This window comes from Xiphophorus couchianus, chromosome 11, assembly GCF_001444195.1.
Source record: "Xiphophorus couchianus chromosome 11, X_couchianus-1.0, whole genome shotgun sequence".
Lineage (NCBI taxonomy): Eukaryota > Metazoa > Chordata > Actinopteri > Cyprinodontiformes > Poeciliidae > Xiphophorus > Xiphophorus couchianus.
Window position 1 is genome coordinate 15,799,665 of NC_040238.1, and position 18,256 is coordinate 15,817,920.

At 38.6% G+C, this 18,256-nt stretch overlaps 1 protein-coding gene across 3 annotated transcripts in view; it reads right to left on the reverse strand.

Annotated features, from left to right (window-relative positions):
* Window positions 1–18,256, reverse strand: part of igsf9bb (immunoglobulin superfamily, member 9Bb) — a 103,437-nt gene that overhangs the window by 7,872 nt on the left and 77,309 nt on the right. For 2 of the 3 annotated variants that reach the window (XM_028031923.1, XM_028031922.1), the window contains exons 16-19: window positions 15,762–15,926; window positions 15,270–15,315; window positions 8,014–9,654; window positions 160–287 (exon numbers count right to left, since the gene is read on the reverse strand). In XM_028031923.1, the coding sequence (XP_027887724.1) occupies window positions 160–287; window positions 8,014–9,654; window positions 15,270–15,315; window positions 15,762–15,926 (1,980 nt within the window). Of the gene's footprint in view, window positions 1–159; window positions 288–7,015; window positions 7,062–8,013; window positions 9,655–15,269; window positions 15,316–15,761; window positions 15,927–18,256 lie in introns of those variants that run through there. The other variant, XM_028031924.1, reaches the window with a different exon arrangement.

Consider the following 18,256-nt stretch of genomic DNA (forward strand, 5'->3'; position numbering starts at 1 on the left):
CTGATTAGATTTTAGGTTATTTTCTTCATTCTCTTTTCTTACCTGGTCTACCTTGTGTCTAGTTGCTAGACTTTGGTTCTACTAGGTTGTCTTGTATTTGTAACCCAGGCACTTGTTTGTCCTTTGTTACCCCTATTGGGTGTGGAAAACTGTCCATACCTGCTTTCTTTCTGGTCTTTGAGTTGTTGTTGTTCATCGTCATCTTCTTGGCCTTTCTAACACGCTGGTATCTCAGTGCATCACTCCTCTCAAACCCCAAATGGGCTCTCGACGCACCTCGACGTTTTCTAAATGAAAGGAAGAGAGAAAGGGAAAACTCGGGTAACTCTGGGCCGATCGTGGTCAGCACACTGTGTTTGTGCATCGAGAAGAGCACAAACCCCCCCGCACCCCAAAATCAGCAGTATTTCATGGACTAAAAATGATGCAACTCATTAATTAACCTGAAAAACTTTACCCTGACATCCAGCAGAATATGAGCTTTATTATCACTATCACAACGTTCGAAATCATTTGGAATAAAACAAATACATTTAGCTTAATTATAAAACGTCTGGTTAAAATTTGAATGTACATGAATTCGATACATCTTGAAAAAATATTTTTAGTGAACGATGTAATCCATATTTTACATATATACTGATAAAACCTACATCTTGAATATTAGACCCCCCCCAGTTTAACACCTACAGTACAGATTAGATCACTGAGTCACTTTTCATAGAGGATACATCATACGACATTTAAACAGGTCTCGAACTGTTGGTTTCAGAGCAAGATTGTTCAACAAGGTTTTCAATAATGAGGCATTTTAAATACAAAAACACTTTTTTAGTTGGATATTTACTGTACAAATGACGTAACGGCTTTCTGAAAACAACAGTTGCATAGACTTTATTAGAGTATATTTGGCAGCTTGTCACCAACTCCCTCCTGTTTATGGAGGCACATAGAGTTTGGCAGCCCACAGATTTCTGCCACAAACACACAGAAAACAATTAGCATTGCAAAGAGGCCATCTTCCCACCGTGGCTGCAGAGAGAAACCAAATGCTGTTAGTAGAGGGGGAGAATCACAGCTGAGCGACAAAGCATCATCAATATGTGTTCATAGACATGGATACTGTCTACAATGGGCTTCACCATGCTGACAGGGGGAGAGATGGCGGGAGGGGAAAATGACTACTCAGGAACAGTCACATAATGAAAAATAAGCCAAAGAAAAGCGAAGCACCAGGACAACAAATGTAACAAGATTTTGTTTTTTCTTTCCCATATAATTGTTTTGTTTTTGAAACGGAGAAGCAATATTTAGCAATGGCATGCATGGCAGTTTGCACATGGAACATGACTTTAAAGGGGAATACATTCAAAAGCACTTCATTGGGCACTTCAGTCTATTTTTAGGGTGTCGTTGACCCCTTGAGTGCCTGACTTCTGCAAAGTATTTGTTCCTTAGAATAAAATCAAGTAGGTGAGTATCTATGTCAGGACACTGAGAAATCTGTTCTGCAGTCCAAACTTACGGCTATTAAAATTAATGCACGGTTGCTTTATGCAGAGTATTACATCCCTGTGTCCACCAGCAATATGTCTCGGTTTATAGTGGGGCTGCAGGCTGATCTAGACTTCTGTTGCTCCACAGCTTTTCGGGACCTGGGAAGAATCTACTGCATTTTCTACATAACAATATATAAAAAACTTCCTAAGCATAGTAGTTGAGATTTAGAAATGTGCTTCATCACTGCCAAAAACAAGCAACACCCTTTCTGCTTTGCTGTTAAAAAATGTTAAAAAAGAAAAAAAAAAGAAAGAAAATACACATACATGACGTACATTCAGCTGAAGTGACTCATAGCCAAAGGTGACACAGATGCAACAATCTATGCCTAGGTCATCTATGTTTATGTAGTGTTTTAACAGTAAACATGAATATGTATCTCATAAGTTCAATTTACATTTAAAATATTGTATTAATCCCAAAGGGAAATTAAATTAAATTAAATTTTTAATGTTAAAAATGAGAAATGAGAAAGTTCTCCAGGGTTTTACAACAATGTTTGACTCTCTTTGTCAAACATTGTACATTTTGCGGAGGCCTACAGTGCAGAGAAACTACAAACGCCACTGTATCATTATGTCTGGAACCAGATGTCTGAATTCCAGCAGTCTAACATGGAAGTCCTATTTTCAACACCTGCCTGTACATGTGATCTGTGATCAGAAATTGTAAGCAGGTAAGAGAGTGTTACACGAGTCGTTTCACCAGCTGATGACCTCAGAAGACATACTCCTTAAAATACAGTTTATTAAATAATTATAAAGGCTTTATATATCAAAGGGGCAATATTATGTATTTTCCAGGCATATAGTTCTGTTTAAAATCAAGTAACTATGTTACCTTCAGTTGTTATAAAAAATGCTCTAGATATACATATATAACAAATATGACTTAAGAGAAATGTGGCGTCACAATTTAACACCTTGAAATTGGGCCTCTGTCTCTTTAAAAACTTCTGTTTATTCTGAAACTCTGCGCTCAGAAGTCATCCTAACATTATTGCTCCATTTACCCTTTAAGAGCATTTCTACCAGCATTTCACTGAGAAGTAGCCTCATAATGAGCTCAACAGATGCACAGTTCCACCAGGTGTTTCCTAATTGCTGCTGGCTAGTCTGAAGGAGCTGAGTGGAAGAATCACAGAGGAGGGCTGCACTGTGAGTGGGAAGCTCAGAAGTTTGGAAACTATGACTCTGAGGAGGAGCTGTGCCTCGATGGTGGAGTTCGGTCCAACCAGGCGTTTTGCACAGCTGAATGGTTGCCACGGGAGATTAAAAGATTTCTCAAACGTGCGTGAAAGAATCAAGGCAAATCTCCTTGTATGTTTTTGATGAGAGAATGACATCTGATGATGTAAAGCTAAAAAAGTTGAGTTTACATCATACTGTCCCTTTTGTCTTTTGGCAGTAGGGGGATCTGTTATGTTGGTGCTGTCCAACAGAGGTGAGCTCAGTGTTCTTATATTACCAGGTGGACGGAACAGCATATTGGGTTTTACGATGACTTTTCTGATGCCACCTATTAGTGTGACTGCAGGAAAAATGCAATCCAATTAGATGCATTGTGCAAAAAAAATCATTATTATTATTACTACAATTTTTATATGTATTACACCCATTTTCTTTTCCACTGAGTCATGAAAATGGTTAAAACCTGAAAACTGCTGACCCATATTGACGACCTGTATGTCTTTAATTGCTCACTTGTTGTCCTTTTCAAAAACTGATGAGTCAACAATTTAGTACTACTTAAAAGAAATCAATTGACAGTGAATAGGCTGATTCAGCAATTTCCCCTTAGTTTGTGCAGAAACTATTCTGTGCCATAATCTATTGGATACTAACAATTACGTTTAATATCTTTGGAATAAAGAATGTGATAAACTAGTATAGGTTGTTTGGCCTTGACAATGATAAGGCTAGTGCTCAATAACACCTTAAAACCTTGATGAATGTAGGACCTTGAATGAGTTTGACGGTTCATTTTAATGTGCTCAAGTCTACATGGCAGGCAATTCCACCTCCTGTTCCACTATGTCTTTATAGGAACCTTAATCTAAAGCCCCTTCCAAATGATCCTTCGTTTCCTCATTGCTTAGCACGAAAAATTAGGTATTGGCACAGAACGAAGGGCTAAAGTTAACTCACCAACATTAATTCTCCGTCTTATCCATCTTGAGAAGAAGTCAGAAACTGCAACCACTATGTACTGTATAAGGGTGATATGGGTCTGCAGAACAAATCTGAATGAGAAGAATCAGATTGTGCAAGAATTGTGCAAGAAAGCACAACGAGATTTTAAAAATAGCAAAATGTGATGCGGCGATATGACAAGGTTCAGCATTCACACTAGCCCTGTTTATTCCACTTTAATCAAACTTTAGTTCACTTGCCAAGAAATCTAAATGTACGATCAAACTTGGAGGCGGATCAAAAAAGTGAACTCTGGTTCGCCTGCAAACCCAGATATCGGTTTGGTTGAAGTGAACTCTGGTGCGGTTCGAATGCATATGTGAATGCCAAGTGACCCAGAGTCCAATTCAGTCATGAAACGGACTTTAGCGCAAGGTGTTCTAGGTAAATACACAACTAAAACGAACATGTCTAGCACTTGTGGGAGTAATGGTTTGTGGTCTTTACCAAAGACAAACGAGAAATCCTACAAAAGCTAAAATCTGACGCCGCTGTCTTGGAGTTCCCAGAAGAAAATCTAACTTGCCTTAAACAAGTCATAGATTGTACCCCTTTCATTCTCCAACCACATGGTCTGAAAACAGCATGCATTTTGTAGCAAAGCAAGGTTCAAGGCAAATCATCTTTTATGATAGCAAATGTCAACAGGATTTCAAATACTAGTTTGTGGTGGCATGTTTGTTTTTATTTCATCTTATTTTTTATTTCACTCGCTTAATAAATATGAAAAGTTGTGTTTGTTGCTGAACTACTATCTGAAGAATCTTAAGTCACAACAAACAGTCAGTTTTATTTGGGGGTAGCTCAAACAGACAGGCAAACTCTTACTGCAAGGCTTGGGTAACAATTTACTCAGTTTCTGCAAATAAACTTGACAGTCAAACAATGATTGATTCCATCCTGGTAAAAAATGTTCAGTGAAGCAAATGGTAGACTAATGGACTAAAGGAAACAAGACAAAATGAGGTACACATTCAACTCCCGTATAGTTCTTGACATGCAGTTCTTGTGGGGGTGGGGGGGTTGTTTTATTTATTTTTTTGCTGGGTGCTGACCATGCAGTTTGTAGCAAAGCAATGTCAAGACCACAGCGGTTAGGAGTGCAATGTGTTTTGACGGGGAAGTTTAGGAAAACATATTAGCCTATTTCCTTGCCACATAGGTCAGGTCTGAAGTCAGCGCTCAAATTCACAACCCAGGTTTCTAGGCAGCTAGTCACTGCACAGAAAAAACAAGGGTGTGGCTTGTTGACTTTTTACTTGGTGGAACTGAGTTGTTGCTGTGGAAACAGGAGGCTATTCATAGACATTACCACTAAGGAAATATCTGTAACATTTTAACTATTGGCTCAATGTTATTTTTTATAATTACATATAAGTGTGACGTTAAACCCCCCCCCACCTATATCTATAAACCACAACATACAACTGCAGTGCCTTGCAAAAATATTCATACCTCTTGAACTCTTCCATACATTACCACCATAAACTTGAATGTATTTTATTCGGCATGTACATACAGTAGCAATTAAAGTAAAAGATAGTAAGAGAAAATCATAAGATACAAGCAATAATTTTAAAAGTGTGATAAGTGTATTAATTATCCTCCTCATTCTAATAGTGTTCAATAAAATCCAGAGCAACCAATTATCTTCAAAAGTCACATCATTATTCTCAGTATAAATTTGGGTGTTCTATGCAGGCTTCATATGTTTACGAAAACATTAGTCAACAAACGGCATCATGAAGACCAAGGAGCAGCAGGCAGGTCGGAGAAGAAGATGTGGAGAAGCTCAAACCAGAGTTCTAAAAGAATATTAAAAATGGAAAAAGTATGTCATAACTTGAAACATACAAAGACTTGGCTGTCCATTTCAACTGACAGGCCAGGCAAGGACATCATCAATCAGAAAAGCAGCCAAGAAGCCCTTGGTAACCCCAAAGGAGTTAAGAGAATCCACAAGTTGTTTAGGAGATTCTGTTAACAAGACACTCCACACATCTGGCCTTTATGTAGAAGTAGCAAGAAGAAAGTCTGTGTAGAAAGATAACCACAATAATTCTTGTTTGACATTTGCTATAAGCCATGTGAGAGACAGCAAACACATGGAAGAAGGAGCTGTGGTCAGCTGTACCCAATGCTGAACTTTCTGGACTATGTGCAAATATGTGTGTACAATGCACATCACCCAGAACACACCCTTTCCTCAGTAAAACACGGTAGTGGCAGCATTATATGGGAATGTTTTTTCTTCAACAGCAACAAAGAAGTCAGAGATGGTGGAAAGATAGATGTAGCCGACTACGAGACAATCATGAAAGAAAACTGATTATAGTAGGACAACTCTAAACATAGATCCCGAGCTACAGTGGGATAGTTTAGATCAAAACTTGTGTTTTAGGTCAAAGTTCAGACCTTAATCTATTTGATAATCCCAGGTAAGACTTGAATTTTAAAGTTCACGGACAATTATTATTCAATCTGCATGAGCTACTTAATGAAGAAGGGTAGACAAAGATCTAAGCTGATAAAGCCTTTACTCCAAAGCCTTGGAGCAAAAATATGATTCAACAAAGGATTGACTAACGGGGGGCTGAATACACATGCATTCTATAATTAAGGGTAGGTTTTTAAAAAATCAACACTATATATCATTTTCCTTCCTTCAAGCTAAAGGTTATGTATAGTTTTGCAAGACACCGTTTCTTAAAAGGTGTGAAGTAAATTCACATTTAAGAATAGGGTTGGACATCCTGAACATACCAGCCATTCACTTGCTCTATGATTATATTACCAAGAATGTTTATGATAACAGAGCTTAGTCTTCATCTGGATTCAAACTCCACAAAAAGTGAACCTGGTACACGTATGAATGAGCATCCTGTGATGATGTTTTTACCTAGGGTGCATTTTTCTTTGATAAAGTTTTTATTGGACAGATTGTGTCAATTAAAAATCAACTCAAGCATGTCAAGCAAGTGAGTCCTGTTGCTGAGACCTCTTTGTCTCGATCTCTCAGACAACGGATGGCTTATGCATATCAGTCAGAATGCATAATGTACTTAAGACTGCAGAACGTAAAATGCATAGCCACTTTGACAAAAAGAAGAAAGTAAACAACAGAAAAAAAACTACATGTACTGAGTGACGGAAGGAACAAATCAAACAAAGACTCAAAGCCTTGTATTCCCCTTTAAAGGACGAGGTGATCAAAAAGTCCCACCTGCTAACCCCCCCCTTTCAGACATGGATCCAACCCTTACCTATTGCGGTGTAGAGGACCTGGTCACAACAACGCTGCCCAGATAGCTGAGATCAATCAAAAACAAAGCAGGTAAGACTCCAGGAGTCATTAAGAACCACCACCCTGCCCCTAATTCATAATGATGGAGACATTGCAGTACATGAGAAGCGGACAGGCCCTGTGACACACTTTGCCCAAAAACCTCTCCTTGGTAGTCAGACCTGGGGGTGACCTGGTAACACTTAAAAGTTTGGGGAAAAAGAGTGATAGAAAGGGGAAAGGAAGGTGGGTAGGAAAAATCTGAGAGGTTGGAAGGTAAGGTAGATTTGATCATGCAATCAAAGGCTGAGGATGGGCCGCAGGGCCTGCCAAGATGAACTCTTCTTAAAGCATCCTTCTGCTTAATAAAGGCACTTTGAAAGGCTTTGAACTAAGCATAATGATGGTGTTTCTTCTAGGACATTAATTAGATGAATAATATGGGGTTCCGCCTGTTAAGTGAAAGCAGGGTAATGCATGATATAGATGAAAAAAACTAAGATCTTAAATGATGGCTGACTGTAAGCACTGTAGCTCTTAAATGCGTTAAATGAAATCTATGAATACAATGCATTCCAATCCAACTAATTATTTACCCACATTAGTTTCAAGACTTTTTACGTAGAATAGAATTTTTTTTTTTTTTGCATTTTCTAGCTGGTCAACTTGGAGACAGTGCCTCACAGATTTAGTGGGTGAATACCTCCGACTTGATGTCTGAGATGAAGAGCTGCATCAGCAGAACTCAAACTACAAACTAACATCCCAGAATGCAAATCTATTGTTATAACAAATAGGTTGCTTTTATTTTCAAATTTTATATACAAAAAAAACTCCCCAACTATTAAACCAATGGTCCAATAGGTAGATATAGAACTTCAGTAGCCAAAATGTCAGAGCAACTTCCCACATCAAAGCATTATGGGTTAAGGCAGATGACACAAATGGCATCCCTCTCTGCATGCCTAACAGACCTACCCTGAAGCTGACAACTGGGGTGGAGAGGGCTCAGATGGAAGGATCTCCTCCTCAGTCCTCCTATGAGCTGGCATTTGCCCAAATATGCTGCTGCTTTCCATGGGGGGCGATGGGGACTGGGAAGCTGGGTAACTGGTTGCAGCAGTGGCAAAAGCCATGTGGGAACGGTAGCTGGGGCTTGTTCTCCTGCTACCCTGACCTTGAGCAGGTGATGAGGATGGGGATGATCTCCTTGAAAAGCTGGCTGTGGATGGTGGAAGCAGGGTAATCTCAGACATCCCTGGGGGTATGGGAGGTTGCACAATGCTCGGACGTGGGCGTGGGCGCACTACAATCTCTGGGGAGCCCTCTTGAGAGCTAAGGGGGCTTTGGGTAAGGGGTGAAAGTCGAGAGGGTTGAAGAACCACCTGATGCAAGCCAGAATCCATCCTACGAGTCTGTCTGGGACTAAAACCAGGGGTGGTTTCAAACCATCGTGTATCCAGATTACTGAATTTGCTGGGGACAATATGAGCCATTGGATCAGTATAAGACAAAACTGGCACACTCATACTATGGCCTGAAGGTCTTAGCTGCCCTAAATGTCCCTCTTGCATAGCTAAATGCCTGGCTGGGGAGCCATGAGGCCTGGCCTTGCTGGGAGACTTGCTTTTATGACTCTTTGACATCCTGCCACTTGGGGCCTCAAGTGGCAGGACTGTTGGGTAGGTAGGCATTGGAAGAGAAGAGTGCTGGAAAGCGCTGAGGGGAAGAACATGAGGTGGAGAGGCGTAGGGAGGATCATGGCGAGTATGCAAAAGGTGGTGTGGGGGGAAAATAAATTGAGGCCGCTCCAGACTTGAAAAGGTAAAATCTAGTCCCTGCCAAATCTCTGGTGAATGAGAGGAAGAGGTCAGTGTCAGAGGGAGTGGGAAGCCGGACACAGCGTATTGTGGAAATTCACTCTCTCCGATTTCTTCAGGAATCATGTGGTGTGCAAAAGGACCCTCTGCAAAGTATGGAGGAGAGGACATGACCGACCTCAGAGGGCTGGTATCAGGCATGTAGAAAGGAGGTGGGGGATCGTGATCTGGTCCTAGATAGCCATAGAAAGCTCTATGGCTGAGAGAGCCTCGGATCTGTCCTGTGGCATGGAGCTGACTGCTCTCCATGATGGTCATACCTTCAAAAGGCCTGTGAAAACGAGGACTGTAGGCTGGAGGCTGGAGGTAAGATTCCTGACTGGAGATTGGGGAAATCTGGTGAGGCCGAAGCGGTGCCATAACTGGTGGAAGAGGCCTGGGATCGTCATTCTCTTCATCTGATTGCCGAAATTCTGGGTAAAGGTCTGATTCTTCCACAAAGGGGAAGCCCTCAATACGGCGGGGCTTGACTGACACTGCATCAGTGGGATCGATGACAAATCGTCCATCTGGGCCTCGACTGATAAGTTCAATAGGTGTTGTTGGTTCAGCTTCATGCTTGGACATGTACCTCTTGCTTGTTATTGCTCTTTTGGTCTTCTTGTATAAGGATAACTCTTCTTTCCTTCCTGGACTGGGAGGAGGTTTCCTTCCACGCTGGTCATGACTCTCTTTGGATGATTCTGATGCAGATGCCTTTGAACGTATGCTCTCCGGACTCACCTTTCCTGAAGATGACCTGTGTCAAAAATACAGAAGTAAATATAAGAACATGTATCGGGTCAGAATTTTCCGACTCACATTGTGATGAAGACGTTTTCACCTGCATTTAAAAAAAGCTTATGACATCATTAAACTTTTAGGAAGACAGAAATTTTATTTCTGAATAATGGGTTGGAACTTAAAACAGCAATAGCACAGATCAGTAACAAACATGGATGTCCAGCAAAATATGCTTGCTGCATTTTAGTTAACTCTAAAGTTATCCTAGCAGAGATTTGGTGTCATTTAACAGCTTCTCTTTAAGGTAGGATGGTGCACTGAAGGAAGGGATATTACACAATTACAACACATTTAAGAACATCATGCTGAACTTCATTACAAGTAGTTAAAAACAAGTGGTGGACAACAACAAACTGGATTTGATTGAGTCACCAAGTACTGCATGACCCTACATTTTCCAACAGTTTTGAAACAATAGACGGTTTTTACAATAATAAGACTGGCAAATTTAAATTAATTCCAAGATATAAGTGAGAAAATCTCTCTTTATTTAACAGTATCTTCGTATTTCATATGATGCCTTACAACTCCACCCTCATAATTCCAAAAAAATGATTTGGTCAGCTGGTGCGATATGTAAAATAGTAAGTATCGCACCAAAATTTTGTGTCTAACTGAGACTAAATGTTGGTGTTAGGTAGAAAAACAATTTGCTAAACATAGACAGAAAAGCATAGAAAAACACCCAGAACCAAATATATATCACAAAACTACACAAAATATCATAAATTGAAAATATCTATGGTTTTGTTTTGAAACCTAGTGGATGCAGCAACAAGTTACTGTGGCTATCATTACCAATATTGTACCCAGTTGCATGTCATGCACATGTGACTCATCTTTGGGAAACTAGAGCACCTAATTACAAACTCTGACAGATGAATACATAACCTGCTATCCCAAAAGCTTCTTTCTGAAAAATTGTAGCTGAACTTTTTCTTATTATTATTTTTGTGAGGACAGTTTTCTGTATAAGATAAGTAAGAAGGAAACTTGAATTTTCTGATCATTTTATCTTCTTGTGGTGCTGAACATGCAAACAATGACTCCACTACAAAGGACAAAATAAGGATTTATAGTCTGCGTACATCACAATATTGACAATATTTTAACTATACTTCACAATCAGTGTGCGACACAAATCTAAACTCTTGTTTGTATATTTCAAGGTGTTTATCAAAAAATTAAGGACATCAAAATCATAATTTGCTGTTTGCAGTAGAAACATCACTAATATAACAGTTTACAAAAACCACTGAAAGAACTTGACTGCTTTGAAAATGAAAAGAAAAACACAACCACATCTATCAGTACTTGGAATGGATGAAAAAATGTGGTGAGGGTTTTCAACAAAAAGTGTTTCAAAAAAGGACTTAAGGGACTTTTCCAAACTGAGCTTAAAGCACTGCAATAAACAATAAAAAAGAATAAACATAACACACACATATATAAATATATATTTTTTAATGCATTTGATTATTGCTAGTATTTTTTGAAAATGTAAACTTTAACGTCTTCCCATTTGTGAAGAGTTGGAGGGACATAACATTACAAATCTTTTGCTGTGTCTATTCAACAGAAAACAGAATAATTTGCTCAGTGTAATAGTGTTGTTCCATATACATCTCTATTACATCTATACAAGCTTTGCCAGCCTTTGTTTTTATTTAAAACTGAAAATATGCAGAAAAAATGACTTTTAGCTTACAGAGTCCCAAAACAAGAACATTGAAGGATAGAGCTATATCAACCCAAACCACTTTTATTTATGATTTCAATTAGAAGTCAGCATTTATGCTATTGACTATAGTTTTCACTTTTCGACCAAAATTTCACAGTGCTTAGATAGCAGACAACATTGTATTTTTTTTGTCTATTCAATTAAAACTTCCTTTCCCTTTAGTTTCTGATCTAAACAGCAAGAATATAAGACAAATGGACATTTCCTGCTGGATTTGCATCTTTGGTTCATATGCTGAGAGTTTTTGAAGGTAAAAAAAATACACATTGTTGAAAAATGTAAAAAGATATGTGTTCATGTAGACGAGGTAAAAAAAATCCCATAATATTCCCAGGTTCACTACTGTTTTTCATAATTTAAACCACAACTACATCTGCCTCACATTGTCCTGATCACATTTCCACTAAGTTTTAAACAAACTAAAGATGTGTTGACTTAATAAAGGGGATGACAATAAAGAAAACACGAGCCACAATTATATTTAACCCAACACTACTTTAGCCATGCTCTTAATGTTTCTTTTTTTAGTTTTAATGTTGTTCATGTTGACACTCTCTCATTTATTTTACCATGATTCAGCTTCTTAAAGTAGACCACAAAACATAATAAAGACCTTGCAGTTGGAAATAGTTGAGAATTTCAGTTGCTTGACCTCATGTTGTAACTACTTTATGAGCTGAACACAGCTAGATACACACAAACCTGAGCCTCCTTCTAATCTCATTATTTGCCTTCTACTCAGTGATTCTGGGCACAAATCACCTTTAATAAATACAGAATATTACCTCCAGTGTCTTGTCTCTTCAGTGCAGTCTTTGCTGTTAAAGCACCATGAACAGATTGAATTCACCACGGTCATGTAGATTGGACCTCCAGCATGTTTACCACACATCACTAAACTTTTGACTTAGCATTGCAGTGTGCTGAGAGAAACTTCAGCAGCTCTCAACAATCAAGAAACAGTCAGAAATTAAAAATGAGAATTAACTGCACAATGATGGCTATTGTCTCACTGCCATGTAAAAGGAAGAAGTCCAAAATACTGTCTGAAACCATCTCAGAACTTAAGACCATGACCAGTATTGTTGTTGCCTGGTTGGGACATTTAGCTGGAAGCATGCAGACAGGGCTTTGAGGATCGATGTGCAAATGGGATTATATAGTGTGCAAGGTCAGGGGGACAACAGTTGGGCACACTCACTGAGGACTGGAAGATAAGCTGGAAGATTGTGGCTTGTACTGTGCAGTCAACCCGTCCCAGTAGGACTCAAAGCTGGGAAAGAAACTAAGTGGACTCCTGTAAAAGTGGGGAGATTAGACAGTAAAAAGCACAGAAGATATGGGCACTAAAAGGCGGCTTGGTGATGAGAGGCATGAATAAAGAAGAAAGGGAAGAAGAAAAAGTTTTAATTAAGGTGGAAAAGAGAAAACCTGATTAAAGTGCAGCGCGTGTAAAAAGCATAATAAAACTGTGATTGCAGAAGCAGAATTTAAAGGGCTACAACCACATTGACTGTTATGGAACAATGACAAAAATCCTCTTTTAAAGGCTTTTCCAACATAAGAATTCAAAACTACAGAACATTTATTGAGAACAAAGAGAACAACATAAAACATGTTTTATGTTGATTTGAAGTGTAAGCAAAATAACTGAAAGCTCTTTAACCAGCAGATGCTTGAAGAAACAGCAGAGTGGTTTAATGGAAACAATTTACCTTTCAGTAACACTTTACCTAAAAGAGTTCACACACACACCCGTGCACACCCCGGTACACTCCTTAATGTCAAAACTTCACAAGTAGCTTTAATGAAAACACATTTATTTGGGGAAAAACTTCTTAACTGTTATGCTGTGTCATTTATATGCACATTTTAACAGCCCAGGTTCCGGGTTGGTGATTTTGGTTTGGAAAATGTTTGCACTGTGAGGCTCGGTAAATAAATCCTTATGGACACAACCTGCTGAAGAGTTTGTGTCCAGGGCCTAACGTGGACACAAAGCTGCACAGTAAAGACAACGGCGGTCCAGAGTTGTTTTATTGTCCTGTGTTGGATTATTTTGAATGTTGCACAACTTGTAGTGACTTTTAAGCACACTGCTCTTTGTTCATGTTAGTGGCACATTGACAATTATGTACAGATATGATGTTTGTTACCTGACAGGTAGAACGTGATGTCAGAACATCACCTACCTTCCCGTCAGTAAGCAGGTTCTGTTTAGTTTTATGTATTTAATCTGAACTTTATTCATTCATTCAATCCAGTCAAATTCATCCTAATACTATTTGGTCCTCCCAGTCCGATCTAAATACGGTAAAATCCAGCTTACTTCCATCCAATCATAATACAATACTGTGAGATTTAAGGGATCAAAAAAAGGGGAAAAAATGCAATCAGAAAAAAATTATACCTACATATACGTATATACAGTATATATACTGTATATACGTATATGTAGGTATAATTTTTTTACAGTATACAGTATATATACTGTATATACGTACAGTATATACACATAAAAAAAGAAAAAAGAACAACTGCTTCCACTGAATCTGTCTCTGGTAGCCAGAAACAGATTACACTAAAGATCTTAGAGCTGCATTTAAAAAAATGGGTTTTTACATATTTGTTAAAATAGTCACTTTGTTGAGACAGTGCAGTATGAGACAGATATTCTGTGAAAAAAGATCGAGATTCTCTGCCTTTTCTCAGTGCTCCCAGTGGTAACTGCAGAGGTATGTAGCTCAGTGAGACACAACCAATCAGAGCCAGGAGGAGGGTCTTAGCGCTCTCAATCAAGCTCGTGTATGCAAACTCTCCCCCTTGCTCTCTGCTGCACTGCATCTTCTTCCTGATACCAGTCTTCCATGAATGCTCAAGCTGATGGCGGATAAAAAGTTTTTCTCAAACGGTAAGTTGTTCGTTTGCCATCAGCACATAGAGCAGCATGTGCATGAGATGATTGACAGCTCTACGACCTTCCTTCTGGCTCTGATTGGTTGTTTTTGACTGAGAGGAGTACATTTCTGCAGATTATAATAGTAGCATTAGGAGGAAGTGGACGAAGCAGATTTTTTCCAAAGAATATCTGTCTAATACTGTCACAACACAGTAACAGTTTTAACAAGTATGCAAAAAACATTTTTTATAAAGGTTACATATTCCACCTTTAAAGAGTCACTTGATGGATGTTTTTTATTGAGGTGTATTCTAACTCTGAATGAAAACATTGCAGTTTTTAACAAAATAAATCCTATATTTAGGATATTTCTATTAGCTGTTTCAGTTATCGTAAACTACTAAACAATTAGATATCAATTATACTGTTTATAGAATCCATCTATCTATTAACTCTGCTGCTTGATGGGAGCCTCATCAAGTCAGCTGTTGGTCACAGTGTTCAGTCTACATTACTGATGCTGATAAAAGCGCTGCAGATTGACCTCTCCGGGCATCGTGAGGGAAACATTTGTCCAAAAACAATTTGAGTGTTCATCTCTGTATTTATTGCCACATGGGATAGACTTGATTATCTTGATCAAATAATAGTGGCTGGTCTAAAATAGGTCAAAAATAACCTTTACACAAATGTTTAGTGCTTAAAGTAAAGATCTAATCCTGTTAAAGAAAAAGTTGTTAGAAAGCAGTTGTCTTTTCAGTAACTTAACTCTTGCACTCATGAGAGTGCTGACTAATAGGAATCAATGCGTTCAGAGTAAACCTGGCTATTGACAGTACTTAACACAAAAACCTCAACAAATGCAACAGAAATCCTCATTAACGTTTGGGTGTTTGTAGGAGTGCATTGGTGTTCTGGGAGGAATACTTACGGTGTTTGCATGCTTTTTCTGAGGTGGGTTATGGACAGAGGGGGATCTGGAGAGTGGGAGAAAAATACAAGACAGTTTTACTGTTATCAGAGTTTATTTGCAGGCGGGGTAGACGTAAGAGAACAAACAACAAAAAAGCCTCCCACAAAGACTTTCACTTTCAGGTCTTGTTAACAAAGTCTTAATAGGCTCTGACACTTTCTCACATTTTGTTGACTTCAAAATGTGAAGTCAACAAAATGAATGAATATCATAGCAACAATTAGTGCAATGAATATCTTCATTCGGTCTTTTCCCTCTCATTTATCACATTACTAAATGTGAATCAATTTTTTAAAGGCCAAAATTATATTAACAATTTATTTAATAAGTTTAACAAGAGAAGTAGAAATTAGTCTAAGACGATATGCAGAAAAATGGCGCAGAATAATATAATATTTGGGGATTTTATGACTTAGAAATTGTGGGAAGAAGACAGAATCTTCCCCTGACCTTTTTTCTTCTTGAGCTTCTTCCGGCGCTGCTTGTTGACAAAGCAGGCAGCCATTGTACTGAAGAGGACGGCTGCAGCCAGGAAGCAGATGGTGGCCACGATGCCAGCCACCACAGGCCGTGTCAGTCCACGCTCCTCCACCATCTCTGGAGGGGGGAAGAAATCTGCGAGGCGACAACCCAAATCCAGAAAACTTCAACATCAACAGCAAATTCCTAGCATGGAGGAGATAAAAGAAGTTGTTGGCAAAGTTGTGGTGGCCTGCAGTAAGGATGGAAAATGACGATTAACACAGGAGCTTTTTATCAGCATAGTAATGAAACTTTTGTAAATGTTTCATTAGTGTGAAATGAAACGCACGCGTTGTGACTTTGCTCGTAATGAACACTACAGCACAGAAGCAGTTTCTCACTCCTGGTTCCTGGCTGATATTTGCTTTGGGATTACTATCCAAATTGAGAACGGAGGAAGAGGACACAGTGTCCGCTGAGAGAACACCCAGTGCTCTGAATAACCAGGTAAGATTATGAAAGTGGGTTTGAACTTCCTGTCTCCACATTAATGTGCTACTTTTTGGAATGTTAAAAAAAAAGACAATTTTTTTTGATAGACTTTGAAAGTTAAAAAAAAAGACTAAAAATGCCTAGAAACACTTTTCATTCTCAAAAACTTTGAGCTTTTGGTGAAGTATTTATAAGTGGTGCAAAACATTTCACCTTTCTTCTGACCAACAATGAAAACAAGTCATGCTAGTCAGTCTTTTTACAACTCACCTCTTATGACCAGTTTGGTCAGGTTACTGGAAAATAATAGTTACTAATTACTGGTTGCTTCCTCAAGACAGTAATCCAGTTCACTTTACTGATTACTTATTTTTAAAAGTCATTGATTACTAAGTACTCTAGTTACTTTTCAAAGAATGATGTCCAATCTGAGTGAACAGAGTGAAGTTTCTTTCATCCTAATTCTGTTCCTTCTGCATATTTCTTCATCTAAAACTTAATCAATTGAAACTGTCTCTTTTTAAAACTTTAAAATTTTATGAAATGGAACAATCTCTGTTTTCAAGAGTTTTGTTGAATATGTTTTTAATTATTTCATTTATTTTTTGTTTTACCTTCACTAGTAAAACTTGAATGTATGTATATGCATTTATAGTCAAACTTATAGATTTTCAGCATTTTTTTTTTTTTACTTTTTCCGTGTACTCTGGTAGCCAAGCAACAACATTTTGTTGCCACGTTTGCTGTCATGTCTAAGTCTAATTTAACCGACTTTCAGCACATTCCACCGTATTTTAAGGCAACAAAGTCTCTCTACTGTTAAATTGCGTTTTCTCCTATCCACAGTATATAAATTTTTTTTTTTCTGTTTACAGAGCTGCTTTTGTTATGGACATATTCAATAGATCTTGGTATGCCCTGAACAAAGGTTGAAACTGTGTTTGGTTCTCTGTTTTTATTCATGATGATTCTCAACTTGCTTTACGCCTGCAATACCACTTGATGCGATTTTCATTGAACACCTTTTGTCCTGTCCTTCATTTGCTGGTTTCATGTGTTTGTCAGTGACGTCGGTTTATTGAATGTGTGATCCAAGATTACTGAAGCTCAGCAGAGAAATCTGGGCACTCTTGGGAAGAAACAGGTGGATGAGAAGACTAGGAAAATGATCATCCAATCAGGACGATGCAGAAGCCTCCCTCTCTGTGGATTTCCTCATTATGCCTGCAGGCCTAAGCCATTAAAAGCTCACAATAAGAATTAATCACTATCCCAGATCCCTCGTTCCAAACACTGTGAATACTTCTATGTTGTGTTTACACTATTTTGATCTCTGGTTTAGCTTGATGTTGTAATATGTTGAATCGGCAAAAACATCGCAGATCACTACTAAATATAAGGCGGGCGGGTCAAATTGTTGACATGTGTAAAAATCAACAAAGAATGTTCAGTAGGTTTTGGTCACGACTACTTCAAAGCTCCCCAACTACAACCAGTAGAGGGCAGCAGAGGCCTAATATGAAAGCGACAACTGTCTCTGTATTAGTTGCCAACAGCTGTTTTACCAAACGATATGTACTCAGTGACCTTTGCAGGGGCGCTGCATCACATTCTGAGGCTTGATTTCAGAAAGCAAACAGATATCAGTGGTGCAGCTAAAAATAGGCTGATTTCTAATTATTTCTCTTTTGAGCATAAAGAAAGCCAAAGAGTCAGTGGAAGCTGGGTAAACTGATGATGTCATACTTATCAGAATGCCACGAAAGAGTGTGCATGTCAATGGAGTCTTAATTAAATAGCACTGATAGAGCAAAATGTTAAGTTGAAGGTGCTGTGGGTGCAATGCACAAGTAGCAACAATCTGTCTCAGAGATGCAAGGATGGCCTGATGCTGCGCAGACGTTACAGGCAAGGGGGTGAACTGAATGAAAGCCAACGAGCTGCGCTGCACTTTCTAATGCATTGTGATACAGAATCCTTCAAGTGTCCTG